This window comes from Panthera leo, chromosome F3 (genome assembly GCF_018350215.1).
Source record: "Panthera leo isolate Ple1 chromosome F3, P.leo_Ple1_pat1.1, whole genome shotgun sequence".
Taxonomy (NCBI): domain Eukaryota; kingdom Metazoa; phylum Chordata; class Mammalia; order Carnivora; family Felidae; genus Panthera; species Panthera leo.
Window position 1 is genome coordinate 33,125,230 of NC_056696.1, and position 14,616 is coordinate 33,139,845.

The 14,616-nt window shown below is 36.2% G+C and overlaps 1 protein-coding gene across 4 annotated transcripts in view; it reads right to left on the reverse strand.

Annotated features, from left to right (window-relative positions):
* Positions 1–300: 300 nt before the first annotated feature.
* The window catches only part of SYT14 (synaptotagmin 14), a 220,733-nt gene continuing 206,417 nt past the window's right edge, over positions 301–14,616 (reverse strand). For 3 of the 4 annotated variants that reach the window (XM_042925887.1, XM_042925888.1, XM_042925884.1), the window contains one exon: positions 12,047–12,983. In XM_042925887.1, the coding sequence (XP_042781821.1) occupies positions 12,670–12,983 (314 nt within the window). In that variant the 3' untranslated portion in view covers positions 12,047–12,669. Of the gene's footprint in view, positions 368–12,046; positions 12,984–14,616 lie in introns of those variants that run through there. The other variant, XM_042925886.1, reaches the window with a different exon arrangement.

Below are 14,616 nucleotides of genomic sequence, written 5' to 3' on the forward strand. Positions count from 1 at the left end.
CTGGCTGAAGTCGGACGCTTAACCGACTGCGCCACCCAGGCGCCCCTGTTTATTTATTTTTGAGACAGAGAGAGACAGAGCATGAAGGGGGAAGGGTCAGAGAGAGAGGGAGACACAGAATCCAAAGCAGGCTCCAGGCTCGGAGCTGTCAGCACAGAGCCCGACGCAGGGCTCGAACTCATGGACCTTGAGATCATGACCTGAGCCAAAGTCGGACGCCTAACCAGGCACCCCGAGAACAAAGATTTTATTAAACAGCTTACATTTTCCCTAAGGAAGACATCCTCAAGTCCCATCCAGCGATTGCAATGTTTTCCAAGTCCCATATCTCTGGTGACGCTCTCTCTTTTTCATCATGTTCAGTGACCTGGGAATTTAAAGACAAGTTAACCTGCTCTCCAACTCCACCAAATATATAATGTAGAGCAGGAAGTGGCTAAATACAATCACAATTCTCAATTGAAAAGGGGAATAATGAGAAACATACATCAGCCATCGATTCACAGCAGTGAAAACCCCTACTTCTCTCTAGAATAGTTTTTTATTTACTCTGGATCTATCCTGCCTTATCATCTCTGTGGCCACCTGCTCTAGCTTCTGAGAAGGTTTACATGCTATGATTTCATTTGAAGCAGGCCTTGAGAACAACATGTCTCCTTCCTGGGGGGTTAAACAATTTTCATGCACATCCTTCGTGAACATGCAGTTTACCTGAGGTTGCTCTGAATGTGAGGCAACACTAAATAAATCTGATCTTTGCCACATGGTGAGTCCCTTTGTTTAGTTGTGCAGTCTTTTTTTTTTTTTTAATGTATTATTTTATTTTCGAGAGAGACAAAGACAAAGTGCGAGCAGGGGAGGGCAGAGAGAGAGAGGAAGACAGAGAATCGGAAGCAGGCTCCAGACGCCGAGCATATCTGCACAGAGCCTGATGTGGGGCTTGAACCCACAAACCGTGAGATCATGACCTGAGCCAAAGTCGGACACTTAACCAACTGAGCCACCCAGGAGACCCACAGTTGTGCAGTCTTGACAGGCCTTTCTTACTGAATACCACTTTTGGTCTTTTGTCTTAGTATTTGGGGTTCAGAAGCAGTAGACGTTTCAAGCCCCCAAGGCACTTAATCTCTGGGCTCTCTCCATTCCCTTCAATCTCTGCATGAAAATCATATACTTCCTGCCTGAGTTTAGTGCTTTCCTGTAATATTTTTCAGCAGAAAACATCTTGAGTAAGCTGTTATTCTGGCTCTTTGCATTCATTTCCCCTGAACTACAGGTTCATATGACCCCCTTCCAAGCGTAGCAGGCAACTGTTCCATCAAACGTTTTGCCCCTGAATACCATGGGTTCCAGTTTCTGCCTGCTGCTAAGCCCATGTAACATATTGCAAATGTTCATTCTCACAGACCCTCCCTGGAAGGTCCCAAAATTTGTTTTGGTTTTGATCATTTGTAGTAACAAGTGGACTTTAAAATGTGTAATGGCTCAAATACAATGGAGGGTTTTCTTCTTATTTATGTTAACATTCCAAGGCAAATATATCTGGTTGTCTCTTTCCTGTGAGGTGACTCAGTGACCCAGAATCGTTCTAACTCGTGACTTTGCCATTTCCTTGGCTTTCTGTTTCCTCTGTATCCAGCCAGTGGGAGGTGAAAGGAGGCATGCGAAAGGCACATTTATTTCTTAAAAAGCCTCTTGGAAATTGGTGCGCATCCTGTTTGCTCATACTCCACTGGCTAGAATTCAGTCATATGACCATTTCTAATTTCAAGGGAGGCCAAGAAATGTAAAGTGATCATATGACACAATAGAGGAAAACATGGATTTTGGTAACAGCGGGCAGTTTCTATCTTAAAAGGTTTGTTTGGAAAGTCTTCCCTTAGATATGTCAACATAGTATGCGCCTTCATTTTTTCCTCTAATTAATATGTTTATGAGATTCCTTATATAATGTGTTGTTTATTTGGCATTTAATTGCATAGAAGCATTTAGTGTATGATTTTATTATAATTCATTAAAAAGTACGAATCCAGCAAAATCTTTAACATATTTACTGAGACTTTTTATTTTTAAATTGGGAAGACCTTTACTTTCAAACGGGAACCGTGGAATATTTTGATCTGTGGAAAGAAAGAGTTGACTTAAATACTATTTTGCATTCCGGATGTCAAAAGAGTTACTACCAATTTGCAATTATATACCTGAATTCCTCTGCAATGATTACATATAATTTAATGATTTTCTAGTCGGAATGCCGATGTGCCTATTTTCTTCTGGAATTTCACTTTATATCAATTGCAATTCTGTGAAAGACAGTAAGCCATGACCCAAACGAATATCACTTTTTTGGAGTAAACTCATAAGCAAGTCTATTATTTTTGCCCTTCAACCTTAAATGTTTTAATAATGGAAGCCCAACATATCTGGGGGCAGGGGATGAATTCCGCAGCAAGTACTGGGAAGGGATACAAGTTCTTCAAACTTAGTTTAGATTCAATTATGAACCCATTTATGTTAAGCAGAAATGTTTCATGTTTTCATTGTGTTTCACTAGAGGCAACTCTTGCAAAAAAAAAAAAGTTAAGCCAGGGAAATTGGGCATTGGTGTTGTACTCTTAAAAAAAGTTAAAAAAGGCTCCCGGTTAATTTATGGAACTAAGGATTCAAAGGCAGAGATTAGATAGCGTAACAACGTTGATTTCTGTCAGTTTTAAGAGCACTGAAAGTTTAAAAGTTCTTTTCAATATGGAAAATAGTGCTTGTTAAGTGTGTTTTTATAAAATCTTTGTTGCTGGAAATAAAATGGACATGGGAATGGAATATGAAAAACATATCTAAACTCAGGGTCTTTGGGAAAATGCCTAGAAAAAAAAGAATTGAAAATCAACAAACTGCTACTGTCAAATACAAAATGATTTTGTTAAACAGACTGATTACACCACTATGAAGTAGGACAAGTTCACGGTAACTCAAAGAGCAAGCTAGGGAACAGGGTGTGAGTACACAGAGTCCAGCTAAAAATCCTGAGATCCTTTTAAAGCCACTTCGTTTCATTCTTGATTTATTTGTGAACTTTAAAGGAGATTATTTTAAAATGTTTAAAGTTGTCTGTAATCTATTTTCTTTGGAGGTCACATTTGACTTAGAATTAAAGAAAACGACTCAAACATTTTGATAGCAATATTTTATAGCACATTGAAATGAGAATCCTTTCAAACTGGAGATCTTAATAACATTTACATGTATTGATCCGATATTTGCTTATGTGATCGACATTATTTTGGGTAAAAATCCTATTAATGCTTATTTGTCCATGGTAAGAATCAGGGCTGATTTTTGAGCACGCTCATCGGAGAAGACAGATGCTTCCCATTCCAGGTGAGGGCTAAAAGGTGAAGAGATTTCTTACAGAAAGGTGAAGAGAAGGAACTTTTAAGCCACACAAAAATTTATTCTCTGGAAAACCAAACTGCCATTAAAATCTCCTTGGATTAATAATTTTAACAGTTTGTATATTGTTTACAGAGAGGTCAGCAATTTCTTCATGTAATACAATTATACAAAAGGGAAAAGGCACCGAGACAATCGGTGGGTAGATAGTAGAAAAGTAGACATGAGAATCAAACGCCACATACAGCACATTTTCAATTACATGAAAATGATTAAATATAAGCTCATTCTATAAAATGGGTCATTTCACACACGCATCTGTTTATATTTCTGACCCCAAAAGCAAATGAATTCTGGGACGATAGTACAACACTGTTGATAACCATACAGACACTTGTATATGTTAATAAGATCCATTAACGGTATACAGTCACTAGAAAATATGCTGGAGACAATTTAAGACCAAGGGAAATGTTAATCAGCAGTGCATTTCTTCAGGTTGTTTAACAGAGTTTTGCTCACAGAGCATTTAAACTTCATCACACTGTTATATCCATTATTAGAAAAATAAGTAAGAAAGCTCTGTAGAAACTATACTATTAAGGAAGCTTCTTTGCCTCAAAAAAAAAAAAAAAAAAAAAAAGAAAAGAAAATAGGAAGAAAGGAAAGAAGCAAAGTAAGGGGATATTGAATATAAGATTCCACTAACTGAATTTTCCATACAAATTACATTATTTTGAGAAATAAAGCACAATGCAAGAGTACTGAGCAGTGCTGAACATCATGAGTTTTAGAAAAGGAATAGATCCTAACATTTATCAAGACCCTTAAAGCTCATATAATAACTGGTTCTTCATCAAGACTAACTGAACTGAAAAGGAACTTGGATAACACTTCTTTCAAAATTCTAGTAGAAATCCAGCCAAAGGTTAGCTGTCCTCTCTATGATAGTTTTAAAGATTCCTCAAAATTGTTGCCACTATATTTTCACCACAAAAACAGAAATCATTTAATTCAAATTATGCAGAAACATTATAAATGAACTTTGTAATGCAAGCTGCTATTGGAAATTTTTCTCTTAGTAAATTTAAAGTAATTATTTATAATTTCAAAATACTGTTAGAAGTATCACCATTATTTTCTAGCTGTGCTTCAAATATTGTTTAAATATACTTAAATACTAAGCGAGCCGATTTATATGCAAAAAGCTACCCTGGTTTCCCCTCACAAAACAAATGTGACGTAATTATAGAATGTCGTAAATGTTCTCAATATTTATTCGGAAGGACTGCCCCAAAAGAAACGTGCCATCTCCACGCCCTCCTCCAACACAAGCCTTCCTATGATGCCATGGTCTTCACTTCAGTTTTCCTTTTTTGAAATTCTGTCCAGTTATCATTAAAACCACAGCTTTTAAGCGTTCCTCACAAAAATTAAAAAACAAAATGTCCAAGCAAAAGAGAGAAGACCAAAAGGAGGGAATTGGAGGAAATTTAGGACATAATGTCCTAAAATCTCATTCTTGAGAAGTTGGCTTCCACTCCATTAGGATTAGAATCAGGGTTTATGGAGGGAGGTGGGTGGGGATGGACAAGATGGCTGATGGGCATTAGGGAGGGCACTTGCTATGATGAGAACTTGGTGTTGTATGTAAGTGATGAATCACTAAATTCTACTCCTGAAACCAATACGGCACTATATGTTAACTAGAATTTAAATAACAGTGAAAAAAAAGAGGATCACTTGTAGGTATTAAAGTTGCCATCCTACACCAGGGCTCTAAGATATTGTTCTTTTAGGCTTTAGGGGTCTTTTCTCTTATTGGTAGTTATGTATTAGTTTCATCAACACTAATGAAGGTTATGAACAGGAATCACTGGTGAGGACCTACCCCCAGCGTACAAAAGGTTTGGTTGTTACTGAAAACAATAGCGTGTGGAGGACGTGAGCACACTCAGAAACCGACAGACAAGTGCTGGTAAGAAGTTCACAGCCACCCCCTTCAACCAGATGTGAGGCAAGATAAGCAATCAGTCTTAGAGATATGGGAAAATTCCTATTTTTTCTCATTAGCGCAAAATAGTCATATTTAATATTAACTGCTTCGATTTATGGAAATAAGCATTCCAGCAATATCTGAATATATAAACAAATTTCATAAGATTATTTTTTCAGTGTATAATGGGGTATTGCATTTCATGTATTGGGTATTCATTTTAAAAACAATGTGTCAGGTGAGAGATCACATGTTAAAGGAATAAACAGAAAGGTAGTAAGGGTTTTCTTTTTAAAGTAGCCTTGAATATTTAAAAGACAAGCTCAAACATCAAATACTAATCAGAATAATAAAGAAAAGGGTGCAGAAGGAAACTCAAATAATAGGACAATTTAAGATACAAACTGTCAGACTGACATTGAAATAATGTCAAAAATCTTGCAAAACTATTGCCATAGCAGTGACTTTGTTTTCAGTTATTTAGAAATATTTATGTGCTAACGGTTGAGATTCCATGATAAAATTATGCCAAATTTTTGTTAGATTGATCAAGTTTCCTTCTCTGCCCCCAACCCACACAACATCCTAGAGTACTTCACACTCGTGGAGGCAAAGTACAATAATCACCAGAGCAACAGCTAACCTCTAGTGGCTACATATGACCATGCTTTGCTCTCTCTAGTCTTAGACAAAACCTGTCTGATCCCTGTGACTAAGGAAAAAAAAAGTCCAGGTATCACTTTTCGATAGGTATTACTCAGCTTTGATGAACTCTGGTATTTAATGTGAATGCACATGAATGCAAGTGGGGGAAAAAGGCACAGAGGAAGAGAAAAAGAACAATTTTAAAAAGAAACATTACCTGTCTTAAATAAGTAAATAAGTAAATAAATAAAAATAAAATGAAACATACTTGTCTAAATGTGGAGAGAAAGAACAAGTTTCATTTTTGATAATGGGCCAATAATTCTAGTCTATTATACACTTTCACATTAAACTTGCATTATGACCAGGCCAAACACAATGATACAGCAGCAGTTACAAAACAGCCCAATTCCATACCACATTATTTCAAATACTCAATTAGCTGCATTTTTCAGTGGGTCAATCACAGATCTTTGTTGGGGGAAAAAACTTCCAACATGTAAAATATATTCATGCAAAATATTACACCAGAGAAGAAGGTACAGCGACATTTTAAATGACGGAAAACAGAAACTCAGATGAACCTAATACACAGCATTTATCTTTAGAGACGAGAAAGACCCGAGGCTGCTGTATCAACTTGATATTTGAAATAAAAGATCCTAAGAAAGAGCAAAAACCATCAAGGAAATAGAGATTAGAAAAGAGGTGACAGAAACACTGGTGTTGCCAGTGAAGAATCCAGGATCAGTGTGAAGACAGAGAAGCCATTTAAGATGACAATAAAAGGCAACAGACCTTATTCTACACAGGAATGAAAACTGCCACCACCTTCAGCTGTTAACTACAAAACTTACCTACAGGTCAGTCTCATTTCAAGGAGAATACTGACAGAGAGAGACAGAGAGGCAAATATCTCCTCAGACTCTCTGCCTTATATTTATCACTGGAAAGACAGTTCACAGGGAAATATTTGAATAATAATCCAAAGTAATTTTCAGGAATCATAAAACCAACATAATAGAATTTATTATACCAAGGAACACTTTGAAAAAGTTATGTTGAATTGTGAAAGTACAGGGACTCATGATTCAATATCGCTTTTAATGTTTTCATTAAATATTTTTCTTTTTAAGGAAGCACAAATAAAAGATCAAAAGCACTAATCCTAGTCTTAACCTCACTCTTATTTATAACAATTACATTTAAATTTAATCTGTGGATGCTGAAACATTGCTGTCAGTAATTCTCTATCATGAGCTCAATATTCTACACCAAGGTAACTCAGGCAGAATTTCCTGGGAAGCTTAATAAAATACAGATTCATAGGTTTCACTCCAGACCAAATAAAACAAAAATCTCTGGAGGTGGGGTTTTGGAATACAAATTAAGTTCTCAAAATAATTCTTAAAACACACGGTAGTTTGGGGCACACTATAGTTGTTTCAAATTTTGCCCTTGGAGAGAATATATTCCTTGATGGCAATCTAATCTGTGTTTATTCTTTAAGATCCAACTAAAGGGCAATTTTCTCCAGGAAGATTTTTCTGATCCCATGTTGTACTCCTCTACTAAATGTGTATCATTCTGCGGCTATCTTCTCGCCTTAGGATGCAAGCTTTGTGAGGGCAGAGACTTTGTCTATCTAATATACTATCTCTGCATCTGTAGCACTTAGAACAATACATTACACATAGTAGGTGCTCTTATAAATATATGTAAAATAAAGGAATGAATAAATCCATGCATTGCATAAAATTCATAAAAAACTGAGACCTATATAACAGTATCATTGATTTATTCTGTAAGAAATTTAGCTCGATTCAGTATTTATTATGTGCCTACTATGAGCACAGGGCACATAAAGATAGTAACACAAGGCATTAACTCATATTAAGGGAGAAAGAAAAACATATAATAAAATAAGCTGTAATGCAGTTAAACCTTAATAATGAGTATGAAAGAAACATAAATAAAGTGCAATGAGAGCACAGAGGAAGACAGAGGTCATTCCTCTCACCACTGATGTGGGCGAGATACCTGCTAAAGGATACAGGATATCTCCTTCATGGGGTAGAAAGGGGATCATATACAATTAAAGTATCTTGGATTCCCAAAACTGGACAAGGAGAACAAACTGATTAACATACTTTCAGAATATAAGCATAGGCTAAACTTGTGGAGTAAATTAATCTCCAAGTCCCTGGAAATCAAAGTCATCTACAAACTATCACACAGAAGTACCATTTATATCCTGAGAAGAAAAAAAAAAATCTGATCTTCTTTTCTTCTTTGTCTTGTATTTCTCTTTCCCAAGCTCTGTTTTGTTCTTCTCTTTTTCCAGTTCTGCCATTCCATTTAGGTGGGTGGCATTACTGGTGAATATAATGTTGTTCTGTTTTTCTTGCAACTAGTAAAAAGGGGTGCAATTGCAGTATGTGTAGTATAGGTTTTAGAGTAATTTACAGCTGGATTCTAATCCTCGATCTACTATTTGCTTACTGGATGACCTTGGGCAAGTCTGCTTAACCCCTATGCTGCGGTTTCTTCGGCTATAAGATGTGAAAATATTACCTAGTTCATAGCACTGTTGTGAGAATCAAACAAAATAAAAAGTTACTATGCTAGAGCTTAATTATAGAAGTTACCATCATCTTATTATGCATTTTGGTGGGCACAGATGCTACTTTAAAGTTAATTTAAAAAATGTCCCATAATGTATTTAACTTTCTGCTCAATATGGAGTTTGGTGATAATGATGGCTACCTCCAGTGCAGGCCATAGGTGAACTGGGAATGGTGAATGGAAAACAAAACAAAACAAAACAAGAAATAAAGGCTTTTGGATAATAATTATCAGTGCGAAATAATGTAATAACTATCAACGAGAAAAATCTCTATGAATTGACCATCTAGTCCTTGTGGGCAAACGGCAATTTTATGTTAGTGGATTTGTATCATTTCTATTCACACCTGGAAAAATTTGATGACTACTGCTCTTACTTCATCTAAAATTTATACCTTCAAATAGCCTCTCAGTTCACTTGAAAAGCTATGATATCATTTGGTTTCCATCGTCATCTTAAAGACCATCCTTAATTCTATGACCTATTCCCCCATTGGTGCTATCTTACTTTGCAGTCATTGATTATGCTTCTGATTCACTTGATAAATAAATGAAAATAATGATGTGGTATTGAGAAAATGATTTAACATGTAGCCCTGGTCATCTGCACTAGGCTGGATGAAACCACCCTACCAGGCCCTACACGTAAGCATGCATATGCTAATCAAGGTAGCTTAGATGTTTTCTTATTGGTTTTTCCTTGTTAAAATCGTGGTCCAATTTATTACTTTTGTCACTAAATACAACATTATTAAGAATTCACTGGATACATAGCAGTAAGATAGTCAAACGGATTTCACACAAAATGTGGACAGTACAGAAGACACAAGGTTACAGAAGAAAGCCCCTGAAAGGTAAGAGGATAGTATACTAACCAAATTTTTCACTGATTTGAAACACACTTTGTTTCCTGGGCAGTAATAAATGACTACGTTTTGCAGCTCATCTGGGAGACAGATAAAGCCTCTAATTCCAGGCTCAGAAGCTCCCATGAATGCCAGTCAATTGCCATATTTGGACTATCTCATTTTATTAAAGAACTTAGGGGGTTTTAAGAGAACAATAAGAAAGTGGGTTGTCTTTCTCACAAGTTTCTGAGACAACACCTGCTGCCCACCAGTGGGCTCCTATTTGCTGTAAATCACTGAGATATAAGATTTTGCCTTTATGCTTTCATGCAAATTTAAGCACACAAAAGAGCAGTAGTACTGTCTTGTACATTAGATTCAGTAGAGTGAAGTGGGTCTCTCGAGACCTATTTCATCTTTTTCTAAAAGAATAGACAAATTTGGGGGAGTAATTACTCTAAGTTGTGTCAATCCACAAGGTACAAAGATATATATTTTGCTGTGTGTGGAGGAGAATGGCAGCAAATAGCACCCAAAACCAAATTTAATTTCTAGTAAATACAGAGAGGAGAAAAAACAATCCATAAACTTGATCAATGGGTTTCTAATTAATTAGTTATCTGAAAAAGCCAGGGCACCTTCACCTTTTCGTGTGTGTGTGTGTGTGTGTGTGTGTGTGTAGTATGCATGTAGGTGTGTGTGTATACAGATACACGTACACATAATTCATAATCTTTGAGGACTTGGCAGCTGGGGTGGAGGTAGGGTCCTTCGTGAAAAGTTTTAAAATTGTTGATTAATTTTTAAGTCATTGGACTTGATATCTACACCAGATAACCCCATAAAGATGGATCAAAGCACATGCACAATTCTGGACTGAGTCTGCAGAAAGACAGATTTAGCAAATAACAGCTAGTTAGGTCTTTTCGTCAGTGAAGGAGAAAGCACCACACTGGTCTCATAATATGTTTGATTATTGATTAGGCTTTGTCACAGCTACAGATATGACTCTTCTCATTAAGAAGATCTCAGTTCTTAGCAATACAGTCCGTTGTTGTGAAGCCAGAAGAGATACTTGTAGCATTGAATGCTTAAATCCAGTTTCCCAGTAAGGTGTGCATTCCCCAGCCCCACCCCACCTTTAAATCTCTTTCCACTGTTGAAAATATGTATGTGAGAGAGTTCACCATTTGATGCACATTCTAACTTTATAACTTAACTCATCTATAAAAAAACCTGGAAAACACTTATTAGTGTAACAATAAAAGAATAGATCTTTCCCTTTAATGCAACTCTGTAACATACATTCTTAAACCTCACGTCACCCAATATGGCATTTGTATTTTATCTTCTAATTCATGTTATGAATGCATAGAGCTGCCATTTTTTAAACTAAAAAATATTAGGAGTTCACTGTCTTTTTGGATTTCTTTTAAGGCCTTTTCAGTAGAGCCAAGCTGATGCGATAATGTCTATGCATGGTTTTGTTATTGTGGTAATAACAGGTCCTAGCTTACCATAATATATAGTACTTAGTTGGGTCTGGGAACAATGGTATAGTGCTTTTTGGTAATTGGTAAATAGTATGTTTTTGTCTAGTTTAATTAGAAATCAGAAAGAGAGAAAGAAAATATTTTTCATATATACAAAACATTCTATTTAATAAAGTATATGCATAAAATTATATACTGGGTAAGAAGCGAAATTAAAAAGAAAACAGCTTATAATATTCCTGATTGAGTTCTAAATATAAAAACAACAAATGGAAACGCCTTGCCATTTAAAAAAATTAGCACATTATACAACTTTTACAGACTTCAGAGGAAATAAAGATCTTGTGACACTGTTCTGAGGAATCTTTACATTTATAAAAATCGAAGGCCTAATTTTGCAAATACAACTTTCAAGCTGTATGAGCAAATTTAACTTACATGAAAGGCACAGGATGACATCACGTTGAAGAACGTATCTGTAAATTTCATAAAATCTAGTCACAAGTCACTAGAAATTTCATAAGGAATCTCAGAACTGTTTTTAATATGATGTTCTGACTCAAACAGAACTGGAGAGTCTTTATATCACAAGTACAAATTCAAGAGTGAAGAAGACTGAGAGAGAACAGTTTCTTATTTGAATGCTACCTGCTTTATGCAGTGTTGTTACGAAGTTCTCAGAGCAGATAATTAAAATTAAAATTCTCTTGAACTTGAATTGTTTTCAATTTTCAACAGCTTATCTACTATTTTTTTTAGTTTGTAAAAAATGTATTTTCACGTTACTACAATTTTAAAGAGTCAGTCGTGGAAAGAAATGTTAAAGTCCTGCTCTATTAGCTTCCTACATTGGAATACAGGAATACAGAAAGTGCTTTCAACAGAAAGTTACGTAGTTCTACAGGACAACCTGTCTAAAAGACTTGCAAGGGACCAGTACAGGGACTGGGTCTCTTTGGATCAGGCAAAAGCAGAGGCAAATGAAGAAATGAGCTTTTTTTCCAAAGTGACATATAAAAAAAATTCCTTTATGAAAATGAAGACTCGCTTGCACTTAAGATTTAGTGCTATTAAGAAGAACTGAGGCACAAGGAAACTAAGTGCACAAAGGAAAAATATCTGAAATGAAAGTGTTTTCTATGTAATCGAAACCCTTCACCGTTAGATATGCCTCATGACAGAGCCGGAGACGTACTTCTTCAGATTAAAGAACATTACCAACCCCAGGGACAAGCCAGTCAAAATACGTGTTTCCTGGTTAGCGTTTGTGGGGGCGGGGGCGACGGGGGGGGGAGAGGACACTACAACAGTGTTGCAACTAAGGATTCTGATTTTAAAAAATCGGTTACAATTTTGATTTTTCATGAAAGTCCTGGCTCTTTGCTAAAGTGAAATTAACTTCAAACCAAAAGCATGTTCTTAAAACTCTGGAGAACTGTTAACTGTGATGATGTAAGTTTCTCATTTCCCAAACAAGCTCTACCAGAGACACATCTTTTCTTCCTTTATGTCAGGATTAGACGCTCTTTCCACAGAATTTAAAGCATTCTGGTAGAAGGTTGAGGATGACGCTTCAAAGAACAGCTCTTCTAATGGTGACTAGGTAAAAACAGTAACGCTGCAATCAGAAATAATGCTGCCTTGGACTGTAATTGCTTGTTTATCCTATTCATCATGACTCTAGTAACGCATGCCATCTACACACTTGCTGTCCCTTCGACTCTTTCATTTCAGTCCAGTGATTGAGCTCCTCTTCTCCAGAGCTGTTCAGACCTAAAGAAATCCAGCCTATCATCTCTTTCCTTTTCATGCTGCGTTTGTTATACACAGACAGTATGAGTGTCACATCAGAAAGTTGAAACAGGGCCACTTGAAAAACAAATGTTTCCTTGTATACTGGATTAGGCTGCCCTCTGCGGATGGATGTCTTGCATTTGGACATCTCTTGACCCATGGAATTCAGGAGAGTTAATTTAACATACGTATCTAAGGAAAAAAACAACAACATACCACAAATATCATTTGAAACAAACTCAAGACACCTTACTTGTGACATCTGCCGAGAACATTAAGTATTTATACTTTATAAGGATATGGTGTATACCATGTTTCATGGAATTTCAACTGATTCCATTTTGATGTAGATGCTTATTCAATGTGCCAAGTACAGAGAATGCTAGGTAGGCAGAAAATCTTTTGTGGGTCATAATATCTTAACCTCGCTATTTCTACGTTATAGTTAGAATTTAAAGGTATACCTCATAATCCTTCCTCCACCCTCCCATCCTCCGCTTCCCCTCCCCCCCCTCCCCCCCCCCCCCTGCTCCCCAGCCTTGACCTCCCACTCCCACCCCTGTCCAACCCCAACCCCATTTAGCTTCACTAAGCAGGACGTCATAGCATTAATAAACACTTAGCAAGCTCAATTAGCCACAACACTGTAAAGCATTCCACTGTGTTTTCAGAGAATAAGAATAAACAAACAAATAGAAATGAAGGCAAATGGAAAAGAGGAAAAGAAGACAAGAATGCAAAGATGACATCAAAACAGCTCAGGATGAAATGTCAAAAAAATCTCTGCATGGATGTGGTTTTTAAATATATTTTAAAAACATTTAAAAGGGCCAAAATGAAGCCAAATGCATTAGGGTTCAAAGTTTAGCAAATCAAGTAAAACTTTCTCCTGGTTTCATGCAAGAGTACATTTAATGTGCTTTTTGGATAGTTAAAATAAATACTACAGGGATTCTTTTTTGGCATAATTGAATGCAAAATTTAAAGTATGGTATTCTTAACTATTTTCATGAATTAGAAAAAAAACTGATGTGATGTTTCGTGTACAAAGTGAAACACAACAGTTCATCGCCTGGTTATTTGGAAGATAAACCCTCTCTTCAAACAACTGTGTTTTCAAGTTGGTTAGACTCATGCAAATGACCTTCAGCATGGTGATCCATCATGTGTACTTCATATCGAAATTTCAATTAATTTTAATGACAATTGCAATATTTCTTATGAAATATCATAGGAATCAAAATACAATAAATGAAAAATAAAACCTTTAATTTAAAAAGTTTTGCTTATTTTATACATACTCTGAATACCATCATCCATAATCAGAGATAAATTCTAAGTTAGTTTTATTTAAAGTACCACAGATAATAAATGTGCATTTTGTTTTGGAAACCAACATGGTGGACAGCTTCACTGCTGGCAAGTTTTAGGGTATTTTGTTTTTGCATGAAAAGACAACATCCAATTAGCCTCTACAGGAACTCACCTCGGATTATATAAACCTGTCCACCTATCAAGTGTTTTAGACAACAGAACAGTCCATCTGACAACAGGGGGTGGAAAGCAGTAAAAGAAATAATGACCAGATGTCAATTGTTGGGTGAAAGAGGGTCAAAGGTTAGAATTAAAGAGGAAACACTGTTCACTGGGGTGGAAGAACACAAAACTTCAGCATTTTAATTGAGGCAGAGGGCTGAACAAAAGGGTTGCTGGGTAAATTTCATGGAATGAGAATTTTTAAGGTCATTGTGTAATCTTAAACAAAAATTACACTGTTTTAAAGGGGGACATCTTTATAATGATATCCTCTTGGTCTAAAGCACAT